At 40.9% G+C, this 15,231-nt stretch overlaps 2 protein-coding genes across 8 annotated transcripts in view; one reads left to right on the top strand and one right to left on the bottom strand.

Annotated features, from left to right (window-relative positions):
* Positions 1–15,231, bottom strand: part of pde6a (phosphodiesterase 6A, cGMP-specific, rod, alpha) — a 76,752-nt gene that overhangs the window by 47,800 nt on the left and 13,721 nt on the right. For 6 of the 7 annotated variants that reach the window (XM_020594020.1, XM_020594021.1, XM_020594023.1 and 3 more), the window contains 3 exons: positions 1,380–1,446; positions 841–854; positions 677–737 (listed from right to left, as the gene is read on the bottom strand). The gene's annotated coding sequence lies outside the window, so the exon portion shown is untranslated. The remainder of the gene's footprint in view (positions 1–676; positions 738–840; positions 855–1,379; positions 1,447–15,231) is intronic. The other variant, XM_020594019.1, reaches the window with a different exon arrangement.
* Positions 2,047–14,401, top strand: slc26a2 (solute carrier family 26 member 2). Its single transcript, XM_020594048.1, has 5 exons — positions 2,047–2,136; positions 5,773–6,399; positions 6,694–6,984; positions 8,256–8,701; positions 11,252–14,401. The coding sequence occupies exons 2-5, from the start codon at positions 5,794–5,796 to the stop codon at positions 12,087–12,089; spliced, it is 2,181 nt and encodes a 726-aa protein (XP_020449704.1). The 5' UTR covers positions 2,047–2,136; positions 5,773–5,793; the 3' UTR covers positions 12,090–14,401.

The raw sequence follows: 15,231 nt of genomic DNA, 5'->3' as shown, positions 1-15,231 counted from the left end.
GTGGGCGGGGGGCAGACACAGTCTCTATGGGGTACTGGGAGCGTTGGGTGGGTAGCAGCTGCAAGGAGACAGCAGAGAGGTGTGTAAGACTGTGACCCTGCATCCTGGACTCAACTCTGGGTTGTCATAATTTAGGTTGTAAAACAAACTCGTCCAGATTTCTAGATAAGAGAGCCGCACCACCCAAAGTGGGATGGATGCCGTCTCTGCTAATCAGACCAGGTTTTCCCCAAAATGTTTTCCAGCTATCTATGAAGCCCATGTTATTTGTTAGAACAGACTGCAATTTTGCTTTTACAAGCTAGAGGTTTATAAACTACATTTTCTTGTACAATTTCCACATTCAACTGCAAAAGACGTTGGTTTTCTAGGAGAATGAGCTTGTTGGCTTCCTTCACTGATGTTTTCTCCATATCAGGAGACATTAAACTGAAACCTCGCCCAAAGGCTGCCTTACATTTTGGTTGTTATAAACATGAATTGAGTGAGTAACAGGATGCCAAGTTTTCAAAATGAAAATACATTAAACATTAAAGATATTTCTCAAACCACTCTTGCAGCATAGCTCAGTTCTTCTGATGTCCACTCCTATGCAAAGGATGTCACTGAGTGTTATTTAAACAATCTGCTCATCAGGTACAGTTTCAGGAATGTTTTGTGTGTAACAAGGACTCACCAACACTTCCTCACTTGTTGTCACACCCTCCTTGTCACACATATCACAGGGTTCGGTGCTGCTGTTACATCAGAGCAAAAATGTCATAACTCATATCGACTGCTCATATTGCATCATGTCTCCATTCTGTGATGATGAACCTCAAAAACCAAACACCTTCATACCCTCTCTGAAGAATCTGAGACAGAGAACAGGCAAACAGAGAACAGAAATGATATCACTATTGATAAAATAAAGATTTCCAAACTTTACAGCAGGTTACACTTGTGCGGTGTCAATGAGGACCTGCTCAGACAGTTGCAAAGCAAAACTAGACCTCAATATATTTGGAAACCCCATCACCAGCCTGATTAATGTGGATGTTGCAGTGTGGAGCCATTTGTAATTTTTAAGCATTTGTCTGATCACTCAAATTCTAACTAATGGTGTTTACACATGTGATTAACTTAGGCTTGAGAAGATCAAGACAAAGCCAAAGCTCCTACTGGCAGTGAAGGGGAGATGCTTGTGAAGAGACCATTTGTTTCTGGAAAGCTTGAGTCAGAATCATATAATATGAAGAACCTCCTCATTGTCTTACTATATTAAGCAAGGGTGTAGGTTTGGTATGACCAAACACATTGACTTACAAAGGCTGAGCATGCTGAGAATAACTTTGATATAACTCCAAAATTCATACTACAATTCCTAATCGGAGCCTTACCTGAAACATTGAAGATGCGTCTGTTCCCTCATCAGCCTGCTCTGCTTCTCTCATCTGATTCTGTTTCCTACATAAAAAAAGAAACATTAATTGTGACATTTTCATGGGTTTTCCAGACTGAAGTTCTACTTATATTTTCATATAGGTCTATCCACACATGTTTTGTTTATTCCTGCCAGCAGGCATTTTAAATAAATGCATGTCACATAAACAATACCACATACACACTTCATGATTTACCAGATTAAAAAACATTAAAAGACAAGTGTCAGAGATCAAATTTATGAGCCCTAGTTTCAGATGTCATGCCTCCTTTAAACAGGTTATTAATTATTACTTACAGTAAATAACTAAAAATAACCAGAGGTTACACTGGTTTGGTTGCACAGGTACACTGGGAAATTAAACTGATGCAAGACTGACCGTTGCAGCAGCATTAACAAGCTGCCATAACAGTGCCAGCACTACCATGCAGACTACCTCTTCTCCTGAGCATAGCAAGTTATTTCTTTATTTATTTTATTTAATGTATTCTGTGACACGGCAGCGTCTTATTTTGCCACAAAGTGAGTCATCTTCCGACACAGAACATCTTTGTCTCAGCAGTTCGTGCAACGTGGTCTAGACGCGTAATTAAAACGTCATTACGCACGGGGCCGAATACCGCTAGTGTAAAATGGATTTGAGACGGAAAGAAACTTGACTGTGTGAACACAGGCTCAGTTTAACTCCTTAACTGCGACTGCTTTGAGTTCAGGTCAGTTATTCTACTCAATAATACCAACGTTTTTCCTATAATGAGCAGACTCTTAAATGACTTTACTTTAGTTGGCCGAGGTTTCAACTGGTGTCCACTGTAACTAGCCACTTGTTTATAATGGTCCCCATTCATAACCCCGCAGACGCAGCGCTGGCAGTTCTCAGTCCGACTCCCTTCAAAGTATTTATGAAGGAATTTTCTCGAGTAAACCGTGATTTCAGCGGGTTTTTGATCGGAAATAGAAGGTTTACCTAATGCAGATACTGTCATTTACTATCATTTAGTAACGTCGAAGTTTTTGACAGCTAATAATTGACCAAGATACACAAATGTTCTCTTGTCAGCATTTAAATAGGCTGTATGATGAACCAGTCATTTGTGGTTAGTAACCGAGTACATTTACTCACGCACTGTACTTACAGTTTTGAGATATATACCCGTGAGTTAGACTTCACTACATTTAAGAGGCAAACGATGTACTTTTTACTTCCCTACGTGTGTTTGATAACTTTTTTTTACGTTTCACAAGCAGATTATTAAAACAAAACAATATAGGACCAGGTGTGAAATTGACAAGCTAATGTGAGATGTGTCATTCTGCAGGAGTTGACCTTCTTATGCTAATACTACTTTATTCATTCAAACTTTATTCTGGACACTCAAGTAAAAACGGTCCATATTAATCTCATCCAAACAAGGCAGCGCTTTTACTGTAGTTCTGCATTTGCTCTCCTGTAAATGCAACTGGTCTATGAATGGGTGAAACTGGCGACGTCTACTGAATCAGTCCACCCTTAATTATTTGTTTAATGACTTAAGGTGGTGTGTTGCTTGACTCATGAGCCTACAACATATGCGAAGGGGCAGTTTTATAGCCTTATGTAGATGTGTGTATTGTAACAATGCTTAGTAGGGTCACGTCACGTATTGTTTACTAAATGTCATGTTCACTTTGTTACATTTCTTCGTTCTGTATTATGTCTGCATGCGACACATTCCTGAATTATTCCATTTACAGTGCCTTGCGAAAGTATTCGGCCCCCTTGAACTTTGCGACCTTTTGCCACATTTCAGGCTTCAAACATAAAGATATAAAACTAATTTTTTGTGAAGAATCAACAACAAGTGGGACACAATCATGAAGTGGAACGAAATTTATTGGATATTTCAAACTTTTTTAACAAATAAAAAACTGAAAAATTGGGCGTGCAAAATTATTCAGCCCCCTTAAGTTAATACTTTGTAGCGCCACCTTTTGCTGCGATTACAGCTGTAAGTCACTTGGGGTATGTCTCTATCAGTTTTGCACATCAAGAGACTGAAATTTTTGCCCATTCCGCCTTGCAAAACAGCTCGAGCTCAGTGAGGTTGGATAGAGAGCGTTTGTGAACAGCAGTTTTCAGTTCTTCCCACAGATTCTCGATTGGATTCAGGTCTGGACTTTGACTTGGCCATTCTAACACCTGGATATGTGTATTTGTGAACCATTCCATTGTAGATTTTGCTTTATGTCTTGGATCATTGTCTTGTTGGAAGACAAATCTCCGTCCCAGTATCAGGTCTTTTGCAGACTCCATCAGGTTTCCTTCCAGAATAGTCCTGTATTTGGCTCCATCCATCTTCCCATCAAGTTTAACCATCTTCCCTGTCCCTGCTGAAGAAAAGCAGGCCCAAACCAGGATGCTGCCACCACCATGTTTGACAGTGGGGATGGTGTGTTCAGGGTGATGAGCTGTGTTGCTTTTACGCCAAACATAACGTTTTGCATTGTTGCCAAAAAGTTCAATTTTGGTTTCATCTGACCAGAGCACCTTCTTCCACATGTTTGGTGTGTCTCCCAGGTGGCTTGTGGCAAACTTTAAACGACACTTTTTATGGATATCTTTAAGAAATGGCTTTCTTCTTGCCACTCTTCCATAAAGGCCAGATTTGTGCAGTATACGACTGATTGTTGTCCTATGGACAGAGTCTCCCACCTCAGCTGTAGATCTCTGCAGTTCATCCAGAGTGATCATGGGCCTCTTGGCTGCATCTCTGATCAGTCTTCTCCTTGTATGAGCTGAAAGTTTAGAGGGACGGCCAGGTCTTGGTAGATTTGCAGTGGTCTGATACTCCTTCCATTTCAATATTATCGCTTGCACAGTGCTCCTTGGGATGTTTAAAGCTTGGGAAATCTTTTTGTATCCAAATCCGGCTTTAAACTTCTCCACAACAGTATCTCGGACCTGCCTGGTGTGTTCCTTGTTCTTCATGATGCTCTCTGCGCTTTAAACGGACCTCTGAGACTATCACAGTGCAGGTGCATTTATACGGAGACTTGATTACACACAGGTGGATTCTATTTATCATCATTAGTCATTTAGGTCAACATTGGATCATTCAGAGATCCTCACTGAACTTCTGGAGAGAGTTTGCTGCACTGAAAGTAAAGGGGCTGAATAATTTTGCACGCCCAATTATTCAGTTTTTTATTTGTTAAAAAAGTTTGAAATATCCAATAAATTTCATTCCACTTCATGATTGTGTCCCACTTGTTGTTGATTCTTCACAAAAAATTACAGTTTTATATCTTTATGTTTGAAGCCTGAAATGTGGCAAAAGGTCGCAAAGTTCAAGGGGGCCGAATACTTTCGCAAGGCACTGTAAATAACAAATGTACACATATAGAAAGACAAACAACATTATATTTAAATCATAGAATATAGGCTTTCTCACCAGTAACTCCACAGTAGTACTGTTATCTGGTGTAGTCAAGGCCAAGATAGTTCAACAAGCCAGTAAATTTGGCTTGATCATCATAAACATCATAGGTACATTAGCATCTACAAACATTTTACTGGTGCTACAATACCCCAGAATCCTCAGGAGCATCCTCAAACCACATTATAAGCCACCATAAACCTCTGCATGCTGCCCCTCCTGTAGCATCACCACAGGTGAGCAGCATACTGCAGAGTGCTTTACTGTAATCCTTTAATTTAGATAGTGCTTTAAATACCTCAGATAAGTCTGTAGAGGAGTAAGTGTTAATAAAAGGTAAAAGGAAACTATGTGTTAACTCTCCATTAACTAAACCCCGCATACATTCACAGTAGATGTCCCACTGAGCATTTTGTGCAAATATGCAAGGTCAAAGACGTGTGGCCTAAAGTGGGATCAGTTGTTAAAGGGTAATAGTTTAGTCTCAGTCTCTGTTATATAAAGAATTGAATCTCCAGCATAAGTTATTTTCAAGCTCACATCATGTAATTAGTGTGTAATTAGTAGTAAACTGTGCCTCTATAAAAAGCTAACATTTGAACCAAACAAAGCCCAGTTTCAACCTTTCGCATTTAGATTTTTGTGGGGGGTATTGTCATGCTCTTCAGGTTCCTTCTGACTTTGTCATTAGCTTGGTAGCCATCGGTTCTGCTAATTACCAGCAACGACTTATTTTTCCTAAGAGTCAAGCAAGCTGAATTGTAGAAATAAGGGAAGTGTCTTTTCTGTGCTGAGGTGACATGAGAGAGGAAATATGACTCAGAAAAACACCATGTACACAGTCAGGCCGACATACAGTATGAACTGTATAGCTTGCTGTTTGAGAGTTGGTACAACTACTTTAGCAAACTAAACTTTTCCACAACATCACAGGTAAGGGTTCGAATATGACACATGGCAACAACTGCACAACAGCAGAAGATGCGGCAGAGAGCAACCAGCAGCAGCCTCTCATTCTGGAAAGAGAGCACAAAGATGTGGGTGGGGAAAAACTGGCGGACCACCGTGTTACATCAGCTGAAGAAACACTGCTTGTGCACCCCAAAAATTGCAAAATCCAAGATACTGGGTTTTTTTCCAATTCTGAAATGGCTTCCACACTACCAGCTCAAGGATTGGCTTCTGGGCGATATCGTATCAGGACTGATTGTTGGAATCCTGTTGGTCCCCCAGTCCATAGCCTACTCCTTACTGGCCAGTCAGGACCCCATATATGGCCTCTATACTTCTTTCTTCTCCTCCATTATCTATGCCCTCTTAGGCACTTCCAGACATATCTCAGTGGGGATTTTTGGGGTGCTCTGCCTGCTTGTGGGCCAAGTTGTGGACAGGGAGTTAGCTTTGGCAGGATACCTCATAGAAGGCAGCAGCATCAGACATAATGACAGCACTGTCCCTCTGGCTGGCCCGGGGAATAGCAGCGTTGGGATGGAATGTGACAGAGGCTGCTATGCAATCACAGTGGGAGCTACGCTTACCTTCACTGCTGGGGTTTACCAGGTAAGTGAGCAGGGGCAATAATAAGCACTAGACAGATACAAATGATCACATGCTAGCATATACAGATTCTTCTATTTGCAAACCAATCAAAACTGTGACACAGCCTGGTTACACCTCACAACTTTGGTCAATTTAAAAGAAATTGTGGCACCTGGCATCTATGAACAACAACTGAAATTTTTTAAAACAAGGGTTCTGTGGGTATCTAGGCTTTCTGCAAACATTTCTTTAGATGCCAGTGTCCTGTCTATAGTTTGGTACCTGCTCACATACACCTGTTTCTTTTTCTCTTAGGTGCTAATGGGCCTTTTCCATGTAGGCTTTGTCTCCATCTACCTCTCTGACTCCCTTCTCAGTGGCTTCGCTACAGGAGCCTCCCTGACCATTCTTACTTCCCAGTTCAAGTTTCTTTTGGGCCTAAAGATCCCCAGGCCCCAAGGCTGGTTCACTCTATTCAAGACGTGGTACAGCCTGTTCACCAACCTGGGAAACGCCAACGTTTGTGACCTGGTGACCAGTTTGGTGTGTTTGCTGATACTGATACCTACCAAGGAGCTCAATGATCGCTTCAAAGCAAAGTTAAAGGTAACGAAGCCAAAGTGTAGATTACTTTATTTCAGATGCATTCTAAATCTAAATACCGTGTAAGCTTTGCCTGTTTTTACTTTGAAAACATTTAACAGATGCTGCTTTCTAAAACTACATTGAGTCAGTAACATTACAATAAAGCTGAGTCCTCAATCACCAAACGGTTGCAAAAGTCAGGACCCTGTCCCATTACATGCATGTTTTTTGGCCACAGTAGTACTGTAGGATGGTGATGTCAGTTGCTCAGTTCTATCGGTCCAAAACTTTGGCCCAGAGTGAAATAAAGTGTCAACTATTAAGTGGATTGTCCTGCCGCCACTGTATTTTGGGGGCTCACTATTGAGGCAGGCACTGAAACGTTTCGATTCCCTGTATATCTGTCAAATGTGTGGAAATTATAATATACCTGTGCCTGAAAAGTGCTGCTAAAACTGAAGTCCATACAAATTAAAAATTCAAATTAAAATTTTATTTGAATGTTGAGGTAAGCCTGACAAAGTTCAGCTTACAAAAGTAAAATAACAGTACGTTCATTCATATGGAATCAAAAGGCTGGGCCTTCGAGACCTGGCTTTCCAGCCCTGTCGAGGAACACTCAACTTTATGCAAATATTCTGATATGTGCGTCACCCAGGCGAGAGCCAATCATAATCATCCTGATTCAAGCAGCAACTGAAACGCATAGTTGTTCCTACTCCCACTCCACCTTGAAAACATTTTAAACCAAATGATGAGAAAAAAAAACAAACGTATAGTTGCATTATTTCTCTACGATGTCTAACACGTTACTGGGACATAAAAAAGAAGAACAAGTGTGGAGACAAATTGTTGACATGCGTAGTACGGTAGATATGCCAGAAATCAACTGTCCAATTGGAGCAAAGGGTGTAAATCACATATGTGCTCAGCACAACACAGCCCCAGAACTACAGATTCACCGAAGGCCAGGTACCGCCAGCTACTTTGAATCTGTATGTGTGAATGTACCATAAGTGTGACAGTGTGGAGCTCGGCCTGACTGGATGAGTTTGAGATGTCCTTATAATGCCACCAGGAACACACAGGAACCCTTGACCCTTGGTCAAAGGTAACTTCTTTTTACTCCACTACTGGTGAGGATGTTAGATTAACCCTGGCTCTTCATTTCTAAACTTTCCAGTAGTTCTATATCATGCACAATGAGATTTAATGCTTATAAGTCTACTAGTGTGAATACAGTTTCAGTCTGGTTTACACTTTGGGTTTTTTGTTTTTTTGCCCTTACCCAGGCTCCAATTCCCTTTGAGCTCTTTGTGGTGATAATTGCAACACTGGCCTCTCACTTTGGCCACTTCAACACCGAGTACGGCTCCAGTGTGGCAGGCGACATCCCCACAGGGTTTCTCCCTCCCCAGTTGCCCAATTGGTCTCTGATCCCCAACGTGGCTGTTGATGCCTTCTCCATTGCCATCGTGGCATTTGCCATCACTGTGTCACTGTCCGAAATGTTTGCCAAGAAACATGGCTACACGGTGGATGCAAACCAAGAGATGTATGCTATCGGCTTCTGCAACATCCTGCCATCGTTCTTCCACTGCTTCACCACCAGCGCTGCTCTGACTAAGACTCTGGTCAAGGAGTCAACAGGATGCCAGACTCAAATGTCAGGGCTGGTCAGTGCCTTCATCCTGCTACTGGTGCTTCTGGTTATTGCACCGCTTCCCTTCAGAAGTAAGCATGCAAGAATCTAAATTTTTTTATTGATTTAAGGATGTTCCTCAGTTACTCCACTTGAAAATCAGTCTCCTAATTAGTGAGAAGTTAGTTAATTCTAAAATCTGGAATAAACTTCCTGCTCGTCAGTTTCTTGATGGTGTTTTCACATAGTCACTTGTAAATGTTAAAGTTGAAACTACATCAAAACAATAGCCCACCACTTATGTATAGCAGAGGAAGTAACTGTACAGAAAGAACAGATGCTGTAAGCCATGTGTGCAGGAGGTTGTGCCCAGGGCGACATTTTTCAAATTCAGTAAAATATTTGACATAAAAATAAAAAAAAAAGACATGAATCTTTCAAGCATAGTATCTACATTCAGTAAAATTTTAAAGAAAACTTAATGTGGTAACATTAAAATGGTAAAAGCAATATTTGAAAAAAATATGTAAACAGTGCTCAATACACATCACAATCTAGATCCACACTAAATACAAACCAAAGATCAAAACTGCAAGTGCAACAGGCAGTCGAGAGTTGACAGACTGAAATATACAGTGGCTTGGCCAAACTCCAGCATGGCAACCAGATTTTATTTAAAGTAAAACCTGACTCACTTTAAAAAAAGTGGGTCACCTGACATCAGACAGACAAATTTTTTGTTCAGGGTTAATGCAGACTGCTGGTTCTTGCTGTGCTAGTTTAACCCTCCTTTTATGTTGCATTGTACAAAAAAAATCTAAAAGTATTTTATAAACTTCTTCTGCTTGGCTTACTAGGTGTAATCAACATATAAATGAAAATGGTTCACTTCACATTATTGCACCCTCCCCCTGCATTTGGGTCAATTAGACCCTGAACAGAAGAGGTGGCTCATGTTAATTTATCAAAATCACTTCAGAAAAAGAAAAGAATTCAAAATGTAAAAGAAAATCAGTCATGTAAAAATAATGTATTTTATATGTAGGTCTTTCCAATGTACATTAAAAAATGCTGTAACATGCATTTTTTATGAAAAACAAGTGCATTATCCTCATTGAACCATAATCTGTGAGAGGCAAAGAACACCACTACACTAAATAGTGATTGAAATGGTTAGTAATGGTAAAATTAACCCAGGAACATCACTGCTGTTCCTGAGAAATGAACATAACAGGTGGGTTAAATACCTTTGGGCAACATTTCAGATATAGATTTTTGAAAAAGGTTCTAATGATTTGAGAGTAGATGTGACACCAATAAAATCAAATTACCATGTCCTGCTATAGAATTAAATTGTCAAGTATAAAAACACAATAAGGCTAAAAACTCAAGGTACTTCCACTGTGGTCCTCTATAATGTGGAGCAAGGAGCAGAAAGATGAATCAATACAAAATGAGTAAATTGCTGCCTGGAACAATAAATGGGACTTGTCACACATTCGGAGATACTTAAAGTTATGTATGAACATTGATCACTGTCTTTCGATTGAGACTGAAGCTGGTGATTGGTAATGATTTGCTTCTGCGCTGCTCTACACACACTGACCGGCCACTTTATTAGGTACACCTGTGCAATTTTATGCACTTCAGTGCAACACTGCCAGTCAATAATACACAAATAAATGTGCCAAAGAATGGGAGAGCATTTATATGGAAGCTCAGTATGTACAAGTTAGGTGATGGTTACCCTTTATTTGGCCCCAAAGAGGGGGTGTCAGCCCATGCCGTCATAAATCAGGTCTGATCGCCACGATCAGCAACACCATTTTCCAGACATCCCAGAACCCTGTCCTCATCCAAGCAAAGAGCAGATATGTGGCTTGACACACAGCATCTACACTGTATTTGTTCAGTGGCCTCTGAGAGCCGGGTCCGATCAGTTGTCCAACCACCGACACTGTTCTACCAAGACTGATAATGTGTAAGTAATGGTAGTAGCAGTAGCTGTAGTTTTAGTAGCACTGATCAGCATTTCCTCACCCTGCTGTCAGTGTTACACCTCACTGCAACACTTCTGTCTCAGTGCTTTTGTCCTCCCTCTTCACATAAACAAGAGGGTCACAATATTAGGAACACCACTGTATATAAGCCTGTACACCACCACCTTTAACTACGACTTCAGTAATGAACATAATTGAATTTATACATTTATGACAATTTCACATTTCGAGCTTCATAAACACAGATGTTAAGGCAGAAGTGTTGCATACAATTGTATAGGTGTCCCTAATAAAGTGGCTGGTCAGTGTACATGCACGCATACAAATGTCTTCACTGATCATATGGAATGTCTTCATCACTGATGTCAAACATTTGCTGAGGACAGAGCATCTTCTCTCTGCTCCCATCTCTGTCCATACAGCTTGTTGGTCTTTTAGCTGATTCTGTCCGTTTCTGTGTCTCAACCTTTGCCACTGCAGTTTTGATGAAAAACAGTTTGAAAAGAGTCACACACAGGAAATTCAAAAGCTTAAAAGCTGTACAGTCAGTTTTCATCCAGCCTTCACTCTTCAGAGCAGGTGATTGCTTTATTCCTTGAACACAGTTAACTGACATTCCTAACCTTCTCGCCCTTTCCTTCACCAGGTGTGTACTAGCTGTCATCATTGTAGTCAACCTCCGTGGCGCTCTACGAAAGTTCACCGACATTCCCCACATGTGGCGTGTCAATCGTGTTGATGCCTCCATCTGGCTGCTCACCATGGCAACCTCTGCATTTGTCAACACAGAGCTGGGGCTCCTCGTGGGGGTTTTGGCGTCAGCCTTCTGTGTCCTGGGCCGCACCCAGCAAGTCCACGTCCTGGAGCTGGGCCGAACTACAACCAGGGAACATTATGAGGACCTGTCGTCTTACCACGGCCTTCAAACACACCCCGGGGTGGCAGTTTATAGATATGACGCTCCAATCTATTACGCCAATCAGAGCTTGTTCAAAAAATCTCTTTACAAATGTGTAGGGCTCGACCCGGTGAAGGAGAAAACACAGCGCATCAAGTTTAACAAGAAGAGAAGACAGCAACATGGAGAGGATGCAGAAGTCCCAAATGTGATGTCTGAGGACAATGTTGTACATAAAGAGGATGACGCTGAATCAACCACAAATGTAACCTTGATGCTTGATGGGAAACCCTCTCGTAGCTTACACGGCATAGTGATCGACTGCAGCTCTATCGTATTTCTAGATACTGCTGGAGTGAATGCTCTGAAAGAGGTTCGCAAAGATTATGGAGAACTTGGGGTCAGCGTTGTCCTGGCCCAGTGTAATACCTCAGTACTGGACACTCTGGAACGAGGAGGATACCACCCTACCAAAAAAGAAAGTGATGAAGGAGAGAGCAACAGTCTGTTTTTCACCATTTCAGATGCTGTCTGCTATGTTCAAAGCTTCTCTGCTCCCAGCAGAGATTGTGATGCCAAATTCTAAAAAGATCCGTCCAAATATCTTTTTACATGCTTATATCTTATTCAGTACCAAAGTGTATAATTGTCTATGTGCCTTATAGTGCCACACTGATGGCAGCAGTTATGTAGTATAGATGCCTTCTTCAGCAGACAGTTCTTTATCTAATAATGCTTCGGCATGGCAAATATTTATGTTTTCCTTAAATGGTAAGAAACATTGTGCTCAACCAAAGGAGAGAAAAAGGTGAATAAATTAAGACTGGTTCATAAAATGAATGAGGTGGGTAAGCTTGGTTCAAGCAGACCAACACAGCACAGCTCCTCTACTTTCCACAGCCTTTGTGTATCCAAACTGAAGTGCCTATACTGTATAAATGCATAGTAATGTAAATGTCTTCATATCAGGACCTTACACATTTGCTGTTGCAGCTGGATAACTCATCTTCATGCAGAGTGCACCACGAGCTCATTCTTCTCCACAAGTTGTGGCAGCTGGTTCATAAGAACACGTTACACCGAGTGGAGCTTCTCATTTTGGAACAAATCTCCTCAGCTCTGGTTTTGAAGCTGTGGTGTGTTTTTTTTTTATTACCTGCTGTGCCGGAACTGACAATGTCACTTCAAGGCAGTACTTTTTAACGTCTGTCCTCGAGCCACGTTTCCTGAGGCTGACAACATTACTGACGTAGCTTTAGCCTCTTAAGTACACAGCCGAGCTGGCAGCTGAGTTATGACCTGGGGCAAAGTTTGAGTTAAAGGTAAACAGTGTGTGCACTGAATTCCAGGTGAGGTTTACATCAGAACAGCTTTCTTGAGTTTCCTTTGTTGAATTAAATATTGAATTAAGCTGGTTGGACATTTTCTTTATATGGAAGAGAATGTCTAATCAGACCAACCACAAGCCAGTTCATGCAAAGTGCCACAGTTTGGAATTACAGGGAGGCACCAAAGTTATTCTCAGGATGTTCAACCTCTGTCAAAGTATTTGGTCTCGAGTTCTTTCTGAAAAAAGTCTTACATCAGAACAAGCTGGTTTCATAAGATCCTGCTCACATGTTTAAAATTGCCCTCAAGAATAAATGAGATAAAATACCCAAATACAGATCCTAGCACAGCCTAAATAAAGAGGTGGGGGTGTCCCTACCAACACTGAGACCAAGGCTACCCACTTGCAAACTCCCAAACATTTCACCAGAAAAGAAAACTAAAAAAGCAATACAAAGTAGTTTTTGCATTAATCCAAAAAAAAAAGATCCACACAGAGTTTGTGTTTATTATACCTACAGTTTTTTTAAAGCCTTTCCTCTACATGTTTGGTACTACAGCTGTACGATTTACTTTCCCTTTAGACTTTAACTGTTTAACAGTATCAAGTAAAATCACAACTGGATGCTGGTTGGAGCATTCAAGGTTCACTACAGCAGTAATTATACGATGAGCAGAAACTACAGAAATATGTGTTACATAAATGTGTCTGTTCTGTTTCTTACACAGGAGTTGCTGATTTTAAATCTTTGCTGTGGAATACAATAGAAGACAATCGTATTTTCATAGCTTCCTTTCTCCAGTATTTTTGCTGATGTAACACAGCTGTGTTATGATCTTATAGCCGCTTCTCGATCCATAATACCGAGACCAAATAAAAAGGATTGTGTTTTCACCGTAGGTAAGGTCATTTAAAAGCACCATCTAGCAACAGTCCATCCATTATCTATACTGCTTATCCTAACAAGGGTCACGGGGGGGACTGGAGCCTATCCCAGCTGACATTGGGAACCTGGAGAGCACCCACGCAGGCAATCTCAGCACAGAAAGGCAACCGGTTGGCCGGGACTCAAACCCAGAACCTTCTTGTTGTCAGGTCCCAGCGCTAACCACTGTGCCACCAGCAACAATTCATCATATAGTAAAATATAGAAGATCCATTTTGTATAAGCGTCCAATCAACAAACAAATCTAATTATTTGTGCCGGCCCGTGGAACAGAGCAGAGATGCATTAAGGTGGAATTTGTCATTTGTTATGTTCAATTCCTGCTTTAAATTAAAAAGTCGCTGTTTATGATTTGCCAATAACCAAAGGGAAAACTAAAACCTTTGCAGTGTCCATGCCATTGCTTTTTCCTCAAGTAGTTTAAGCATTCATTTACTGTTGGTTCTTTTTCAGTTGCTTGTCTCAGTGTATTGAGAAAACGTTTATTTTATCAGAAATTGTTACATAAATTGGAGGTTAGATCATCTTATACATTATCTTTGTTTAATTACTGGAAGCATGAAATAGTCTCATTTCATTACGTTTTATTATGTGACCAAATTCCCAACCTGTATTTTAGTTCCTCGTTAATAAAGTGGGATGTCTCTTGGTATTTCTGCTCTTCTGTCTCCATTATCGGGATCTTTGATTAGCATGTATTTATCATTAGGCCTTTTATTCTTTCAGTTTCTGCAAACAGTTCATAATTCAGACAGTGCTCAGTCATCTACGTCTGCTAGTAGAAAGACTGAAGTTTGGTTAAAGGCTAAATGACAACATGGGAACCTGTGCTCTGATTACCAGGCCTTTTAAGAGCAGACAACAGAACAGTTCGTATTCGCGCTTCAGGTTCAAGGTAAATGATCCTGAGATATCCTGCCAAGGCAAACAAAGGGAAAAGCCCTTCATCCGTTACTGCAGATAGATTAAGTAGCCACACCTCTATGTAACAAAAAGATAGATATACAATTTGTAGCACGCTAGATCCACGAGGCTCTAATGACAAGTGACAGTTTACCTTATGAATATGAATGAATTTCTACTAGAGATTCCCTGAAACAGGGTTTTTCAAAGGGCCTGGTCTAAACTGGACGTGCGTTTGTGCGAGTATCCGTTCTGTGTGTGTCAGCCTGCATCAGACGCCTTTTACTAAGGAACAGCGGTTTAAAACGGTCTCGAGACACTAGGCTGCACTTTTAATCCTGGTATTCTTTCACCCTTACACTTAAATCAGAAAACAGTGGACCCTGGCTAACAAAAGGCATCCAAAGAGGCATCTGGCCTCTGGGGCTTTTAGTCAATAACCAGTCTGGCTCTTTGGAAACTTTTGGAGGAGATAAGAGTTTAATTATTTGAGCCTGCCTCTATCTCCTGCTCTACAACAAAGGAACAATGGTGTTATATTTTACATTT

Source organism: Monopterus albus, unplaced genomic scaffold (genome assembly GCF_001952655.1).
Source record: "Monopterus albus unplaced genomic scaffold, M_albus_1.0 scaffold21.1, whole genome shotgun sequence".
In the NCBI taxonomy this organism is placed as follows: domain Eukaryota; kingdom Metazoa; phylum Chordata; class Actinopteri; order Synbranchiformes; family Synbranchidae; genus Monopterus; species Monopterus albus.
Note: the sequence above shows the minus strand (reverse complement) of the source record. Positions and strands in the feature narration are given on the sequence as shown.